The 18,715-nt window shown below is 33.2% G+C and overlaps 2 protein-coding genes across 2 annotated transcripts; one reads left to right on the top strand and one right to left on the bottom strand.

The window, feature by feature from the left end:
* Positions 1-936: 936 nt before the first annotated feature.
* On the bottom strand, positions 937-5,545 carry LOC107469303 (alpha-soluble NSF attachment protein 2). The gene is made up of 9 exons (XM_052255814.1): positions 5,151-5,545; positions 4,149-4,198; positions 3,963-4,035; positions 3,173-3,252; positions 2,797-2,948; positions 2,175-2,334; positions 2,043-2,091; positions 1,828-1,931; positions 937-1,181 (listed from the first exon to the last, which is right to left on the bottom strand). The coding sequence occupies exons 1-9, from the start codon at positions 5,293-5,295 to the stop codon at positions 1,101-1,103; spliced, it is 894 nt and encodes a 297-aa protein (XP_052111774.1). The 5' UTR covers positions 5,296-5,545; the 3' UTR covers positions 937-1,100.
* A 2,090-nt stretch (positions 5,546-7,635) lies between these two features.
* LOC127742852 (uncharacterized) lies at positions 7,636-13,051 on the top strand. Its single transcript, XM_052255579.1, has 3 exons — positions 7,636-7,747; positions 10,739-10,888; positions 12,288-13,051. Exons 1-3 carry the CDS (start codon positions 7,636-7,638, stop codon positions 13,049-13,051), a joined length of 1,026 nt encoding a protein of 341 aa, XP_052111539.1.
* Positions 13,052-18,715: the final 5,664 nt, after the last annotated feature.

Genomic DNA, 18,715 nt, shown 5'->3' with positions numbered 1-18,715 from the left:
TATAATTAATGTTTTTCTTGTGATACCTTATCTCTTTATTCTGTCATTGTGATTCTAATGGCCTAAGCCATGCCCATCATGTAAAATTTAATTATAAACTATACTCCAAATCACAGGTTTCAAAGCATATTCAATGACAGAGAGAAGATTAAAACAAAGTCAACATGATCATACGCAGTGACAGAAAGAGTGAATAATGAAGGTTACCTCCACAGTAAATTCTTTTGTCATGGCGCCGTCAATAGTTCCGTCGAAACCAACTTCTTTTTCGGAGTGAAGCATCATCAACGAATTTTTAGAGAAAGAAGATTAGGATTTTTTGTAATTCCAAAGAACAAAAGAAGGGTTTTGTGTCATCGTGATTTAACATTTCATTTTTTAGTAGAATTGCTAGAGGAATCTGCCATCCAAATTGGTATATTGCTAGAGGAATCTGCCATCTAGATTGGTATTTAACTGACACATCATCAACTTAATGTGTCACGTATTCATCCTCCATTAGCTCTAAAAAAATTATTGACAAAGGAAATAACTTGAGGACGGAGTTAAAAGCCAAGGACCGAAACTTCGTTGTCTTTTGATGTAATTGTCAGAGCCGTTTAAGATTTTTTTATTAAAAAAAAGGCATCGAATGACAATAGTAAAAGAAAATAATAAAAATAAAACTTCATCAAAAGGGAACAATTTGAACAGAATACACATATTTTAAGGTTTGCATATAAGTTTCCATAGAGAGAATAAATTGTGGCGGTTCTCAATTCCATATGATTTCCTTAAGTGGGTCTAAAACCAAATATTTGATTGCTTAAATTAAAGTAGTAATGAACCGTAAAGCTTCATGATAAATTAACACTGAAGGGTGAAGGTGGCTCATCATTCAAATTAGCAAATAGGCACTACATAGTCTTTTTCAAAATAGAGCAACCTCATAACTCATTTCTTAAATTCAGGCAACCACTTTAATAGAAAAACCAAGGAAAGTACAATATGTGCTGAAGAGACGTAAGATGAATAAAGTGGACAAACAAGCATGGTGGTACAATGAAAATCATCAAACAAACATGAGGTTCAACCAAGATAGAGAATAACTAATGTGCAAGTTAAGTAAGATCGTCCTCCTCAAGTTCTTTGGCCTTCAGCTTTTCCTTTACCCTCAAAAGAAGTGTTGTCTTCCAAGAATCCTGCACAAACAGGCAATATTGATTAGCGATATGGAGGGAAACAGATAATCAGAACAAAGGCATCAACGACCAGTGCGATTTAAGGATTTGTTGTCAAATTGCAATGCATAGTATAACAAAAACAAAAGAAATTAATTATTTCCTGAGGTTTCCTTTTCGCATATATAAATGATGAAACAGGTAACTGAGACCATCAGCTGAAATATCTGAACCTAAGCATCTCATAATCGGTATACCAGAAACGATGAAACGGAGAAAGACTACTTTTGAAGCACATCCTGCAAACCCATCCCCTCTAACATTTTCCCCTATTTTGGGATAAAAAACCTTTGGCTACAAAGTTTTTCGTCGAAATCCTACAAATTTCTGGGTCAGCTTACTAATTATTTGACCATTCCCAATCACGGTCACTTGAGTCAAATTCATAATACCCAATATCAAATAGGTGGATTTGAATGGAATTCTCCAACCAAAAAATTTCTGGACGAAGATCCAATCAGGGATACATTAATCGAATTATTTATCCATTTAATTTCTGTAAAATATGGAACTCAGTTATAAAAAGTTGTATTACTTCTATTATAAAATGTGGACACAAAATACATTAGAAATTCATTGGGAAATACAAAACTATTGGTGTACTTACCAGAGGGGTCATGCTATCAAATTCCTTGACAATGGTAGTAAAATGTCCAACATCTTCTTCTTCAATTGCAGAAAAATATAAGTGTAATGACAAAGCAGCCAAATTGTAATTAAACATTACGGTAGAGATGGAAGCTATGGAAAATCCACATATTATAGTCCACTTTAATCTTATCATAAAAAAGTTTATAATGAAATTTCAAAACTGGTACTTTACCGTCAAAAATCTATATTCTCGTGTTCCTGAAAATGTTGGATCCAGCTCCTGCAAACGAAGTATGTAGCCAAAAAGTTGAGCAACTAAAAGATGTCCAGTCTCAAAATGTAAATTATGGAAATTTCTCAGACCTGATATCTCTCTAGTGCATTGTTTATAGCAACGAGATCCCCTTTACAGAGTTCGCAAATACCAGCATTAAGAAGATGTCCTTTAACTCCATACTTCAGCAAGTTATTGTTGAGAGACTGGCGAGCTATGGCTTCATAAATGTCAATTGATTTTTGATATCTGAGGAGTTGCCATAAAACAGAAACAGTTAATATTCGGCTAAACACAAAGGCAACGCTCCGATAAGTTCCCATTTAGAAAATAAGGTTTGAATTTTTTAACATTATTCTTGCAGTTCCTGCTGTAACTAGTGCATAACATACACATCGATTTATGATAGCCCAAATGTAGCTGTGGACTACCATTACCAGCATGCATAAGTGTCAACATAAAACAGATCGTAAAAAATAAAAATGCTAGACATCAGTTTAGTCTATAGGTTTTCCTATATAATCCTTGAAACTTCAGCAACCTACAGTGGATTAAGAAAATGCTGACCTCCGAAAAAGGCTGGAAACCAAATACCCCAGTCTAAATTACTAAACAAATAAAGAAAAAAGTCATGTTGGTAATGGAAACAATATTATTCAAGCCATAACACAACAGTAAAAGAAAGAGAACTCAGAAAGTAAAAAATCTCACTGTTCTAGCTGGGCAGCATATTGAGCAACCTTTTGCTTGCACTGGTTTGCACTAGTTGTAACTTCTTCATTTTGGAAAAAATCAGCTGATTTTTCATAGTAAACAACAGCCTGCTCAATATTCTGTTGAGACTCGTACAATTCAGCAATTTCCTGAGTGTACAATAGCAAAACCAAGTAAAGGCATGTACTTTCGAAGCTTTATCAACTTAATGTGTCCAATTGCACAAACCTCAGAACATAACAAGTCATTACAAAGGGTGCCCAATAAAAGGGATACCACATCTAACAAATCTCCCCCCCGCCCCCCAAAAAAAAAAAAAAAAAAAAAAAAAAAAAAAAAAACAAAAAAACACTGAATTTACACTACAGTGTACCTTCAAATATCTAGCAGCCATGGAGAGTCTTCCAATATCACAGAATAGATTCACAGCATGGTCCAGGCAATTTACAGCCTCTGTATACGATGAAAGGGAAAAAAAGGGAAGAAAAGAAGAGCTTCACATTAAGCATACTACTGCCTTCAATACTAAAAGTGAAAACATTCTTTCACATGCTAGGCAGCCTAGGCTGCTCTATTATTTTTTTCTGAACTTAGCTACATAACAATGAATCCCAATCTAAAAATAGTTAACATGACAAATAATAAATATAAACCCTAAAACAAAAAATGCAAATAGAAATCAAACATAACCAACTTACACATGAAAAACTTAATCACAATATCTGACTTAAGAAAACCTCGAAAGAGTACATAGTGCTTGTTACCTACATGTGAGGTAATGTACGTGTTTTACACCAAAAGAAAACTTAAAAGTGGAATAACAGAACAATTTCTTATGTCATATAATAGCAGAATGGCTGAAACTTCTTTATATGACACCGATACAACTGACACTTAAGAGAAGTAAGAGAATATACAAGGCACAATAAAAAAAAGAAGACAAAGAAGATAAAAGGATTAGGACTAAATTAATCTGTAAAAATCATCTGTTCTTCTCCAGTTCTCCAGAAACAGATTCTGATAACTAATGCCAATAACATTGATTATTTTAATTTTACCAGCAAAATCTTTTGCATACAATGTCAACACAGTAGTATTCTTGCGTTCAGAACCTCAATAAAAAAATTTTAGTTTATATAAATAGTAATGACTAACTTGCATACCATTTATATTAGTCTTTTTATAGCAATGAGCAGCATCGACATAGGCTTGGGCAGCTTCATGTTTACTTTCCAACTACAAGCAGAAAACTACATTATCATACAGGCTTACTGACAAACAAAGGATTCAAAACTAGACAGCAAGATAAACCCTATTAGACGGTGCTCCAAACATTTCGATCCCATTACCTTCAAATGGCAACTTGCCAACCTGAGGTATGTTGCTCCCGCTTTGTCCCCTACAGATGCCACAATAATCGAATAAAGAACAACATATAGAACTGCTTCATACCAAAATATTAGGGTAAGAAACGTTTGCGATTTTCTTCAAAAATACCCCTAAAGATTAGTTTCATTCAATTTTGTCCCTAACATTTTCGATTTGTGTCAAAACTGCCCCAGGAAGTTTTCAATTGTCTCTAAAACGTTTTACATGGAGTTAACTAGAGATAATTTTGACACAAATCAAAAACATTAGGGACAATATTGCATGAAATTAAATGTTAGGGTATTTTTGAAAAAAAATTACAATTGTTAGGGACAAGAAGTATATTTACTCCAAAATATTAAGTCAATTACACCAACAAAATAAAGTGATTACTTAATGCTGATCAAAGTGAAGCTGAGCACAGCAGAATACAGGCAGCAAAAGAAAACATTGTTCATCAATTGTAATATCATGATCATCAAATCTTTTTTTATTTTAAAAAAAGCACCTAGAATATCGTTAAGAATAAATCATTCACTTCTCTTAGCTGGAAAATCTCTAGCCTAAATCCAACCAATTTCTCAATAAATTGTGATTACATCAGGTTCACAAAATTCTCCGATTTTACTTCCTAAGCAACTAATCGATCAACAAAAATCAGGTCAAAACATTTTCCAGCAAAATCTGATTAAACTTATACTTCAACCATTGGTAACATTTCAAATCTGCAATAGGCCATCTCGGATTCAACAACAAGCTAAAGTAGCCGAAGTAACTTCCGATCACCGATCGTATCATCGCAATAACAACACAACCAATAAAACTAACAAAAATAAAAAAGAAGAAAAGAGAGAGAAATCATTTAAAAAATTCTCGGTAAACAAAAACAGACAGAGGTGGAGAGAGACACTAAATCTTAAAAAGACTAAGAAAATAAATAAATGAAAATTGAGAATAATTTAGGAGATGAGTAGAATGGATACATGATTTAGCGAGCTTGAAGGAATTGGCAGCTTTATCGAAGAGATCAGCAGCATCCTCATATTTGGAGCCAAACAAGCCCCAACCATTCAGCTTCTTCTCTGCTTTCTTCTCGTATTCTTCTGCCTTCGATAATTGATCCGCCATTTCCAACGATCAATTCTCACACAACACTGCTACTTTTTTTTTTCTTCTTCTTCTTCCTAATAAGTTGCCGTGAAACAAAGATAAATCACCGAATAAGAGAGAGAGAAGCGTTGGACTCTGCAGAGGACCGAGTCCAAAACTAGCACAACAACGGCAAAAGAAGACTGAGAAGAAAAAGGAAAAAGGGGTTTCAGAAGATTTTTTTTGGTCGAATTCTTTGCTCTTTCTTTTCGGGAAAGGAAAGTAATTTCTTAGTTAAGTTTTTTCTTAGTTAAGTAATTTTCCTTTTTTTTTTTTGCCATACTTTATATATTTTTGGTATTAAAACGGGGCTTTTGGTATTAAAACGGGGCAGCAATACTTTATGTTAATTCTTTATTGTTATTACGTGGGCTCAATTATTTTGAGCTTACACTACCGTTCATAAGCCCAAATTCATGACCTGGAGTAAAAGTGTATTCTCTTTGTATTGTACCCAAAAAAAAGTGTATTCTCAATTTAGGAGTAGCAATCTATATCCTACCCGCGGGTATTCAACCTGGATCAATCCATTCGGGTAGGATTGTTTACGCTACCCGTTGCGAATTGGGTAGGATTGTCTGTGAGTAGGGTAGGGTACGAGTTTAGGGTATATCCTACCCTACCCTATCCACACCCTAATATATTATATAATATATATGTAAAAGTTATATATGTAATAAAGAAAGTGAGTGTTGAATCCACAATCTTTCTCTTATAAAAATTTGAAATAACTACTAAACTAGTTGATAATCATATTATTTTTAATTTTATGTTATATTTCTTTAAAATTTTATTATTTTTAATTTTAATTTTAATTTGAACTTAGTTTTTTATTTTCTATTTTATTAATATGTATGAAATTTGGAATGGTTGAATTTTATATTTGTTTGAAAATTTTTTATTTTTCTGCGGGTAGGATCGAGTATGGTAGGGTTTAGAATTTTAGGGTGCGGGGTAAAGTTAGGGTTGAGAAATTCTCAACTCGCGGGTAGGGTAGGATAGAATTTTAAAAAAGTTTTCAACCCGCGGGTAGAGTTAGGGTAGAGTCCAAACCCTACCTACCCTACCCATTGCCAGCCCTAATTCTCATGGTCCATTTAGTTTAAGTTTTATTTTTTATTTTTACATATTTTCACAAAATTTTAAAAATAAAAATAATTATAAATAAAAAATTCATTATTTATCACTTTAAATGCGAATACAGAAATATACCGCTTTCTGAATATTTAATTGTATTTTTGCTTACATTGGATACAAAAATGAAATATTACGTTTTAGCAATCTTAACATGCTAAAACAAGGCTAAATAGATTGCCATTTTCGCTAAAGGCTTCTGCGAAAACATGGCGAAAAAGAAATTGATGTTTATGCAGTACATGCTTGTGAAATTTGGAAAAATTTTTAAATGTTTTTTCGTGTAATGCTTGCGAAAAAAACAATAACGCTTAAAAATTTATCTATAAATACCAGAACATTCATACAAATTTCGCTACATCCCACTCTCACAATTCTCACATCTCTTTCTCTTTTAAATTTTTTACAAATGACTACTGAATGTATAATATTGGATGTTTATCCGAATCCAACAATTAGACGTAATAATGATAGTGCATTCTTTGAATGCAGTGATTCAATTACAATGCAAACTTGACGGTTGCAGTCATTTCTTAGCTCAAAAGTTTAATTTTGATGAATATGAATTTATTAAGAAGGACACACATAAGAAAAATCGATATCAATTTCTATTTCTGAAGGATATAACTTATATGGAGTTATTATTTAATGTTTGTTTTGAGAAAGACAGTGTTAGGTTAGCAAGGAATTGCTACTCTAATTTTTTCTTCCACATATTCTCTTTGATCACACTTTCTCTTTCTCTTTTTAGTTATTTCTCCTATAGCCTTGAGCAAGAAAAAGTTGATCTTGATCCTGTGTCAAAGACAATAATGAGCTTGACATTCTATATGCTATGGTATTTTTCTATCCCCAAAAAATTTCAGTGGAGGAATTCAGACTAGACTGACTTGCAAAAGTACTCACATATTAAAATGCATTTTCTTGCTATGGTATTCTTCTTTATTTTAATTTTTTTATCTTCACTACTGTTTTGATAGCTGCTGCTATTTTTTGTGTTTAATTTGTTATTGATTCAGTAAATTATTGCTGTTTTGTTTTTGGTTTTGATTCACTTCTATGTTGTTATTTAATGTTTATTATTTAGTGTTTGCATTCTGTTTTTTGTTATAATTTCTAATTTGTTCTTGATTCTTGGTTGGGATACTTTCTACAATTTTCCAAACATAAATTATGGCTAGGTGAATGTCAGAGCAGCAACTGGATCTCATGATACTGAAGCTCCAAAAAGAATCTTTGCCACTTCGGCTCCGTGATGAAAAATCTGCTACATCGCCGACCACCTCCTCTATTGCAAGTTAGCCGTTTCTAACATTTCAAATTGATGAAATTCCTATGGAATCGGGGTTTATGGTTTGGATTCTGTTACTGTAAAATTGATTTAGTGCTTTGATTCTGTTACTTTAAAATTAAGTTTAGAGTTTAGAATTGACTACTGTGAAAATGAGCATCGTTTTTCTACTCTTTTTAACCTAATTTAAATTCTACTCTTTTTTCCCTTAAACTTCTTCTATGCTTACTATTTTGTTATGATTTTATTTCAGAGTAAGCAAAACTTATGTCATAATGTATGGTTTGAAAAGAGCAATAAGCGAGGTAAACCTTTCCCGAAATAAATAAATAATTATTTTTCCATGTTGATGTTTCAAATGGGTTTGTGTTTTCTTGTTTAATTTCATAAGAATATTGTTCTTGTTGGGTTAGGAACTCTTATCTTTTCTGGTCATTATTTCTTTTGTTTGTATTACTATCAAGTGATTTGTAAAGTTTCAATGTAGAATTCTTCAACTTCAATGTTGTTGTTGTCAATTTTTGCGATGTTCACTTATAGCCAAAGTAATGTTATATCTTTAAGAATTATAAATCAGTAATTGCAATATTATACAAACTCAGTTTGTCCATTATCTGTTAACATTCTTATTTGCATTTATTCCTCTAGATGTTTCTTTAGACTATCCAAAGAAACTCTTAACTTGAACACCTGTCTTATGGGTTGTATTTTAGAATTTAGCTTATCTTGTTTTCATGTACAGCTTATTGGTAACTCATAGTCTCATATCTTGAAGAACTAACAATTTCATACTGATATGATATTTACTTATATAATAAATTATATTGAATTCATTATTCTAAAATTTTTTTAAAACTTACCAATTTACTTATAGATCATATATATCAGGAAGTCAAAATCATATATTGACTTTTTCTATGGAATTAAATGATGGTTTATTAGTAACAAATCTTCCATCTTGTTTGTTTAACACAATTGAACTGAAGCACAAGAATAATTGTCAATGGCAGCCTCTTCAGACATATTTTACAATTTCAAATGATGTTTTACTTATCTTTGCATTGGTAGCTTGTTTCTTCCTGCATTATATTTAAATGAAATTATTAATTTGCTTGACCAAATTAATATTAGCTATTATGACCTAGCTATTAATAAGGAAATGCATAAGAAAAATCACTAGTAGTTATCTTTCTTTCCCTCGTCCCCTCTCTCTGTTAGTAAGCATTATTAGCACTAGGTTTAGTATTATATTTAATTTGCTAATTTTTTTATTCACAGAAAAATCATTATGAAGGTTAGGGAGAACTTAATCACACATTGTGAAGATCAAACACTAGAGAGTAAAAATCATCAATTTGTGGAGATGATGGGGAGTCTATTTGCTATTGTAATATATCAAATCTCTTTTGTTTATGCTTAGATATTGTTATGACTTAGACTCTTATTATGTGATTTTAAAGTGTCTTAGTTTATTTGACTTCTAAAATCTTTTTTTAGGTCACAAACATGTATGAATCTTAGGTAGCGTTTGGTAGTGAGACAGAGACTGAGAGACAATGACTGAGAGACAAAAACTAAAATAAATCTCAGTATTGTGTTTGGTGTATAAGTGTACATAACTGAATTATGTCTCAGTATCTTGTCTGGTTTGAATTAAAACTAGAGACCAAAATGTTTAAATTTACAAAATTACCCTTAACCTTACAATGAGACCCTAACCCCAAACCCAAATTCATTTTTTCAGAAATGCTACCTTGGTGCCCTAACCCACTCCAGACCCCTTCTCGTCTCTTCTCCCCAAATCCTCCGGTCTTTTCCGTCGCCGGCAGAAACCGCGAGGACTACCGAGCGACAGTGGCACGTCTGTCTCCAGCGATTCACAATCGCGTCTTCAAGCGTCTGACGGTCCTATAGTTGCTGCAGTTTGCATGCTTCTGGGTCTGCGCCGCCACCATCGTCACCGTCTCAGAGCTGTGTCTCTTGTCTCGGGTCTTTGTCTCTCAACAGACTTGGTAAGTTCATGAGTTCAATGTTGATATTTGGTTTAACATTTGTTTAAAATTTAATCTGATTTAGTATAGCCATTAAATTTATCTTATTTCAATTGATTTTCTTCACATGATTATATGATTTCCAATTTGCTTGTGCTTAAAGGCTCACTGTTGTATTGCTTTCTGTTGTGGCAAACTGAATCAAGATGCTTCTTCTTCACAATGATAAAGGATTCAAGCATAATGAGTTTTATTAAATCAGATTATTGTGATTGATGATGCATTATGATGCAACTTCAGTTTTAGAAGAGATTACGATTTTGAGTCAGATAGATTAATGTTTGATTAGTATTAGCTTGGTTTTGCTCTTTGTTAAATCTTTGAATGAGAATTCACATTATGTGTTCATGGTGGTGAAGTTTAGATCTTTGGTATTATATTTTAAGAATGCAATTTTATTGCATTTGGACACGATTTGATTCCTAATCTAGATCAACAGATGCTTGAGCTATTACATCGTTTTGTTAGTTTACTTCATTGAATATTTTTTCCCTTTATCCAGGGACGGATTTACTCAGCAGCTAGTGGGGGCAACTACGCCCAGTGAATTTGAAAAAATGAATTAGTAGTTTTTAGTGAAATGTCTAATTTGTCTCCACCATCCAATTAATTTTGACCCCACTCCCCACCCTCTAAATCCCTAACCGGCTAACCCTTCTCTTTCTCCCCTTTTTTAAGTTTGTTCCTCTGCTCCAGCCTCCAACCTCCGCTTCCAGACTCTAGCCCTCCAGAGTTACTACCGTCTGCCGCCACTCGCCCACTCCGCCAGTTTCTCTGTCGCTGTCCCGTTCAGCCTTTCTCCTGCATCGACTCCGTCGATTTTTCCTTGCATCGCCGCGTGCCCGCATCTACTTCTACAGCTGCGTTCCTTCAGTGTCTTCTTCTTCTTCTTCCTCGGTCTTCACAGCTTCAATCCTCGTCTGGTTCTGTCTTCCCGTTCCTTCAGTGTCTGGATCTGGTTCTGTCTTCAGCAGTTCAGGGTGCGAGATGTCGCTGGTTCTACCGCTGGGTGCCTTCGTGCCTGAGTCCTGGGTGCCGTTGGTTCTGTCGTTGGGTACTGCTTATGATTTGTGTGGTTCTGCCGCTGCATACCTGCGTTCCTCTTCTGGAGTTCAACCTTAGACTCTTGCCTCTTGGAGTCTTGGTAATAATTGGGAACCCAAATCAACCTATCAAGAGTGGTAAATACCAAACAATTTTCAAGTCTACCTTGTAACTAATTAATTATAGCATATGTATATTATGAATAAATAAGCTTTGGGGTGGGGAATGGCCGAATGAAGATTTAGAATAAAGGAATGGTTTGTGTAACATGGCATTAGTTAGGTTTTAGCCTCTTAGGTGGTATTGTGTTGGTTTTCTTGTTAAGTTGAAACAAAAAATTATGAGCAACTAAACTAAGCAAATCCATTATGTTCATTGAGATTCAAGTTCTATTAGAGTGTTATATTTTTATGTGACTGAATAATAATCAATAGTTAGCACATAGTTCACAATTCATATAGTTAGTTCACTTAGTTGCTTCATTTAGTTTTTATTCTCATTTGCTTCATTATTATTAATTTGATATAGTTCATTAATTCATTTAATTTGATATAGTTCATTAATTTGTTCTAATGTGATTGAATTTATTCTAATATAATTGTGTTCTGATGGAGTTCTAATGTAATTGTTTGTTACTTTGTTAATTAACAATTGTGTTCTAATGACTGATGTAATTGTGTTCTGATGGAATTCTAATGGAGTTCTGATGTAATTGTGTTCTGATGGAGTTTTAATATAGGTTTCATTAATTTTATTAATTGATTAATTTTGTATTTATAATTTTATACTGAACTTCTCAATTTGTATAGAATTGTGAATTAATTTAGGTTTATAATTTTATTCTATTAGTAATGGAGAAATATTTCAAAAGAAATTTATTATTGGAGATTGGATCCCAAAACAATTCATCGACCTCTTCTAACAAGAGGAGGTTTTTAGAATTCGAAGTAGAGAGTCTCACAGCAGATCCAGGACAACGACCAAAGATTTCAACTTATCATCCAAATGACAGAGACAAAGTTATATGTGCATATTTGCAAAAAGATCCTTGTCAACCAAGGGCTCATGATTTTTCGCAAACTGCTTGTGGTTCTTCTTTTCGAAGATTTAATCCTACTTGGTTTGATGATTATGGCAATTGGTTAGAGTATAGTATATCAAAAGATGCTGTTTTTTGTCTTTGTTGTTATCTTATGAAACCTGAGACTGAAGGTGGCGATACTTTTGTAACCAATGGCTTTTCAAATTGGAAAAAAAGAGAGATTACAAACTCATGTTGGGATTCATGATAGTGCTCATAATCAAGCTTGGAAAAAATGTGAAGCACTTTTGAAACCAAAATAACACATTAGTGCTGCTATTGAAAAATAATCTAAGCAAGCTAAAAAATTATCAAATTCACTTGATAGCCACAATTGATTGATCGTGCTTTCTTGCGCAACATAATGAAGAGATTGATCGTGCTTTCAAAAATGCTCGTGGGAATCTTAAACTAAGAGCTCCCTCAATTCAAAAAGATATTGTAAGAGCTGTTGCAAGTGAAATGAAAAAAGTTATTGTTAATGATCTTGGGGATGAATTGTTTGCTGTTTTGGTTGATGAAGCCCGCGACATTTCTATTAAGGAGCAAATGTCAGTTTGTTTAAGGTATGTGAATAAAGAAGGGCAAGTTAGGGAGCATTTTCTTGATCTTGTTCATGTTTCTAATACTAATGCTTTATCTCTAAAATTAGCATTGGAGTCATTATTAGAAACATATAATTTAAGTTTATCAAGAGTACGTGACCAAGGATATGATGGTGCAAGTAACATGCAAGGAGAATTTAATGGTTTGAAAACTTTGATATTGAAAGAAAATGCTTATGCTTTCTATGTACATTGCTTTGCTCACCAACTTCAGTTAGCTCTTGTAACGGTTATAAGAAAACAAGTTGAAATTGCTTTGCTTTTTAATTTGTTAACCAATTTGTGCAATATTGTTGGAACTTTGTGTAAACAAAGGGATATGCTTCGTGATAGTCAGATGACTAAGACAACTGAAGCATTACAATGTGGAGAAGTTGTTAGTGGATGTGGTTTGAATCAAGAAATAGCTTTGAAAAAAGCTAGAGATACTAGATGGGGTTCACACTATGGAACTATACTTAGATTAATTTCTTTGTTTCCTTCCGTGGTCAATGTTCTTGAATATGTTGAGAAAAATGGAAATAATTAAGAACAAAGAGTTGAAGCATGTCTTTTATTGAATGTCATTCAATCCTTTGAATTCATTTTCAACTTGCACTTGATGAAAAATATCTTGGGAGTTACTAATGAATTATCTCAAGCATTAGAAATGAATGATCAAGATATTGTAAATGCTATGGCATTGGTTAAAGTGTCTAAGCAACGGTTGCAAACTATAAGAGATGATGGTTGGTCTCTTTTACTTGACGAAGTCTCATTGTTTTGTGACAAATATAATATTACTGTTCTAAAAATGGATGATATATTTGTGTCACAAGGAAGATCAAGACGCAAAGCTCAAAAGATCTCAAATTTGCATCATTTTCAAGTTGAGATATTCTATCAAGTAGTTGATAGACAACTTCAAGAACTCAACAATCATTTTACAGAGGTGAATACTTAATTACTTCTTTGTATAACTTGTATAAATCCAAGACACTCATTTCTTGCGTTTGATAAGGAGAAGTTAATCCAGTTAGCTCAATTCTATCCATTAGAATTTTCTTCTACTCAATTTTTGGCACTTGATAGTCAACTTGAGAACTTCATACTAGATGTGTGTTCTGATGATCAATTCTCAAACTTAAATGGGATTGGTGCACTTTCTTAGAAATTGGTTGAGACTCGAAAAAATATTGTTTATCCATTAGTGTTTCTTCTTTTGAAGTTAGCTTTAGTTTTGCTTGTAGCAACTGCATCAGTTGAAAGAACTTTTTTTGCTATGAACATCATAAAGATTCGGCTTCACAACCGTATGAGAGATGAATTTTTAAATGATTGTTTAGTGACATACATAGAAAGAGAGACATTTGATTGTATTGAAAATGAAAAGATTATTCAATCTTTTCAAAATATGAAACCCAGAAGAATAGAATTTTAAATTATTTATTATTTAAATTATTATTTTATTATTTTAATTTGTTAGTTAAATAATTTGAGGAATAATCAAATTTTATAATACTATAGTATAATTATAAAAGTTATTATTATTATACTATATATATTTTTCTGCCACTGATAAAATTTTCTGGATCTGTCACTGCCTTTATCCCTTGTGTCAAAGGCTAAATGTTGACAAGTTAATGGTAGGAATTATGTGAATAAGCATGGAGAAGATTGAGTCATGATTCTAAATATGCATTATACTACACATTTTTCTTAAATTCAATTCCTGATCCAGCCACCTAACCAAATGAAGAAGGTATAGAGATAGAGTTATATTTGTAGTTAATGACTTATTAAAAAAAGTTATAGATAGAGTTGTATTTAAGCTACTTCTTTATTTAAAAAAATTATGGGTTAGAATTAAAAGTAGAAATAAGATTTAATAAATTTGCCAAGAAGAGATAAAATAGCTAAAGTAAGTACAAATCGAAAGGAAAGGAAGCAAACACACGCACGATAAAAATCTTAATCTTCTGTAGTAGCTTTTTAGGCCTTGTGGTAATTTACACATATCTCCTTTCCTTTTTAATTTTTATTTGATCATTCACAGTGACTTCATAGAGCAATGGGTACAAATTTGTACTCCAACAAGATCCAAAGTTAAAGGAGAAGCTGGTGACTTAAACTTTTCATATCAATGTGCCAATTGTTAAAAGGCAAGTTAAAAAACATTGCCTTTTATTAACTTTGGTGACATTAAATTCAGTGCTTCTTAAGTTTTGATCTTCATATCACATATTATAAGGAGATACTTAAATTACTTATATGATTTTCTAATGCAAGAAGCTGTGAATGTATCACTTGGGAACTTATTAACTTATCCTTTGTGAGAGCTCTGTTACAAGTCTCAAACAGCATTGCCAACCCGGATAGAAAATATTATGCCTGTCCTATAAGACGATGTGGATGGTTTAGATGGACAGGTCCAAGTATCCAACATTCTGAAGTTGTAGATGATCGCTCTTGTCATTTGAATTGCAATTTAAAGTTGATCAAACAATTTGTAAAACTCCATAATGAAGTTGTGTTTATGAAATTGTTAGCGTTCTTTCAACTTTTTGTTTCTGTAGTCTGTATTGTCCTGATCATAGTATTGTTGTTTAAGTTGTAATTTGACATTTGAATTGAAACAGGCAAATGACAAATTGTATAAATTATTTTCTTTAATGAAATACCAAAAACTACCCAACGGCCGTCTGGGGTGAATTTGGTAGTACTAATATCCTGACTATGACCCTTATATGTATGAATGCATCCCTTCATTGTTAAAGATCCCTTTGTATGTATGTATGTATGTATGTATGTATGTATCCCTTCATATCCATCCGGTATTGTTAAGATCATGGCTTTGCTGCCACAAACAATAACATAAGTTGCAACACAATGCACATGACCCTTCTTAAGCTAACTAATGATCCACCAGTAGCCATAATCCAAGGTTGATATTTTTATCATTCCCTCCTGTTGCAAAAAGGCGGCATGCCTTCTTTCCTAAAGAAAGCACATTATCATCACCATAAAATATCTACACTCATTCACTCCTCCTTCGCCACTAAAAAATCCTCAAGACAAGATACAAAGCTCAAATCTTTATACCCACTTTGCATTCCCTAACAAGCATTTTCTCAGGCCAAAAAACAAAATGATATTCCTCTTTATATCATATTGAAATAGACCAAATAATTTTCCAGCAAAAAAATCAAAAATTAAAATAACAGTCAACTTATATTGAAATGTTTTGTGTCAATAACACAATTAAAACCAAAATATTGTACTAAGCATCAACGCACCTACTTAATACATACCAAAAGAAAAACACTACCACAATATCCAGCCAAATGTATACCAAATATAAGTTATACCTTAAACCACCTAAAGTATACCCATCTAATGCATACTAAAACCCTATAGTTCCAACATAATACCCTAAGCAACATAACAAGTTTCGATCACATGACAACTTCAGATAATGGAACGCACAAGGACAATCTTATGTGAATCTGACAAGCCCCAGAAGTGAGCACACAGATTCAAACTCTCAGCAAACTTCAACACTATCTTCACCACCTCGTCATCATCGAACCCAAGTTATGTAAGTTTCTCACCGACCTTAAACTTTTCATTTACACCAACGATGACATCAGCAAGTAGTTGGGCATTCTTCCTTTGGTCAACGGAAGATTTCTGGATATGGTCAGCCATCCCCTCTAAAACATCAGCTTGCTTTCTCTTCTTCCCATATTGCCTTGTGCTTCCTCCACTCGCACTAGCTTTAGAATGTGAGGCTTGTCCTTGTACTGCTTGCCCTCCGTCAATGTCTGGATTTGGAGATATCTCAGAGTCATCAAATCTAATTGCTTAGTTTTCAGTTTCTTTATTAACATGTTCCTCTTCATCAAAGCCATTAACTGCACCTGCTCCCGTGGCTCTATCCTTACCGACTATACCCTCCAACCGGTGAAATAGAGAAAAGGGCTTGCCAGAACTATAGAACTTGGTTGGATGTGCCTGCGAAAATAAAAACAGAATTATAGTCAGTATATAAAAAAAGATAAAGTCATTCAAGTAAGAATAACATTACACAGACCTTCAACCATGTATCAAGGACATCTTTGCTGTCAACTTCGACACATTGTTTTTCATTATTCCAACCAAATCTACTGCATGCAAGCATGTCTGTAGCCTACTAATACTTCTCCTTCAACCACTTATGTTTATTCTTGCAATGTTTCGCGTTTAGGGTATCCAAGGAAGGCCTCCAGCATCTTCAGAGCTAGTTTCTCAAAAGTTTTGAGTTTGAATTGACCACAATTAGCCATCTGACCATCTACAACAAACTCCTCCATGAAGCCAATAAAAGCATTAGTCTCTTCATCACTCCATATGCGTTTGTTCTCCATTATCACCTAACAAAATTAACATAAATAACCACAAGCAAATACAACAAGTGTAAACCCTAAACTACAAACAAATACAATTGTGAAAAACAACCATAAACGGTTTTAATAGCCACAAACATTTTAAATAACCACAAACAAATAATTGCTATTATAAATAAAAATTTGCTATTACAATGTTTCCATTCACAACAGGTTTTACAAACTAAAATGCAGCTATTACAATATAAATTAATCGATGACAACACTCATTAATTTGCTACAACACAAATTAAGCTATTACAACTTCATACGACTAGTTCGTCACTCTTCATGCATCTCAATTGCTATGTTGTCACACCAGTGTGTCCACTCGTTCATATTTTCAACCACATCAATCATTTCATCCTGTGCTTTATCTCCATCAGGCAAAAATTCCTCCAATATGCTACCTTGCTCCTCCAGATCTATATCCATATTCTTTCGAATAAAGTTTTGCAGCAAATAACAAGCAATAATTATTTGACTTTGTGTCTTTAGAGGGTAAAAGCTAGGGCTTCTTAATGTTGACCATCTCTTCCTGAGCAAACCAAAGCATCACTCAATAGTATTCCTTGCAAAAGAATGAACCCTATTAAAATATTCTTGGTAATTGCGAAGTGCACGTGCTCCTTGGGCCCACTCTCTAACATGATATCGAGTGTCTTTATATGGTGCTAGAAACCCAGGATCATTTGTGTAACCAGTATCAACTAAATAGTAATTACCTATAGACAAGTAATACAAACAACTTAAGCTTAAGTATCGTGAACTTAAGCTATATTTATAGGCTTAAATCCAAAGATGGCATGATTATCGTGGGATATCTTAAGACTATTACGACGAGTGATTGTATCTCGAAGTATTCGTGAATCAGATGTCGATACCTCCCATCCACTGAGTACATAAACAAATCCTATCTCCCGGTTACACACTCCTAAGACATTGGTACATATTTTACCCTTTCTTGTTCGATATCTTGACTTTTCAGACTCAGAAATTGTCACCTCTATATAAGTGCCATCTAATACTCCCAAGCAACCCTATAATCCATAGAAAGTTATGATACTCAGATATAGAATTCTTTAGGCTGAAAAATAAATCATACACATAATCGAGTAAGCTATACCTTAAACTTTCTCCATGTGGGGTCAACATAATCCTCTTCAACTGATGTGGCCTTGGCAAATAAAATGCTTTGAATACGTATAATAGCCTTTAAAATCTTATTAAAATACTTACTAACTATTTCTCTGGACTTACAAAATCTAACCTGCAAATTACGTTTTTTTTTTTGTGATGCACTAGGATAATTAAGAAAGTTGCAACTTGCTTCGGCAAGCTTACATGACCATCCTCTTTAAGTCCTCGAACTTGGAGCAACTTACACAAATTAGTAAAGGCATTTGTGTTCATTCTCAACTCTCAAATACAATTTCTATCACCCTCGCCAACAATACGCTCTAAAGCCTCACATCTAGTTCTAATATTCATTCTTCTGCCTAACGAAAGTTGTCCACTACTTCTATCCTTAAAGTAAACAAATAATATAAGAACAAAAAACAATATCAAATCTTCATGCTTAGATCTAATCTCTTCATAAAAAGACACGCATCTCTTAATAATTTTCGATCGCTCCATTTTTTCCTAGCAAAGTCATTACATTAGAAAATGCATAAACATTCAACTTAATCTAACACTTCTCATGCAAACTCTTCTTTATCTTCTTAGAAGCAAAAAGAAGAATAAGAAACTTGAAATGCACAAAAAGATAAAGATAACAAATGATATAA

The sequence above is a fragment of the Arachis duranensis genome, chromosome 10, assembly GCF_000817695.3.
Source record: "Arachis duranensis cultivar V14167 chromosome 10, aradu.V14167.gnm2.J7QH, whole genome shotgun sequence".
NCBI lineage: Eukaryota > Viridiplantae > Streptophyta > Magnoliopsida > Fabales > Fabaceae > Arachis > Arachis duranensis.
Note: the sequence above shows the minus strand (reverse complement) of the source record. Positions and strands in the feature narration are given on the sequence as shown.

Coding starts and splice junctions, on each gene's coding strand:
- LOC127742852 (XM_052255579.1), top strand. CDS start 7,636: ATGTCAGAGCAGCAACTGGATCTCATGATACTGAAGCTCCAAAAAGAA. Junction 7,748..10,738: donor GACCACCTCCTCTATTGCAA/GTTAGCCGTTTC, acceptor CCGTTCCTTCAG/TGTCTGGATCTGGTTCTGTC. Junction 10,889..12,287: donor TTCTGCCGCTGCATACCTGC/GTTCCTCTTCTG, acceptor AACATAATGAAG/AGATTGATCGTGCTTTCAAA.
- LOC107469303 (XM_052255814.1), bottom strand. CDS start 5,295: ATGGCGGATCAATTATCGAAGGCAGAAGAATACGAGAAGAAAGCAGAG. Junction 2,335..2,796: donor TATGCTGCCCAGCTAGAACA/GTGAGATTTTTT, acceptor GCAACTCCTCAG/ATATCAAAAATCAATTGACA. Junction 1,182..1,827: donor TTGATAGCATGACCCCTCTG/GTAAGTACACCA, acceptor CTGTTTGTGCAG/GATTCTTGGAAGACAACACT.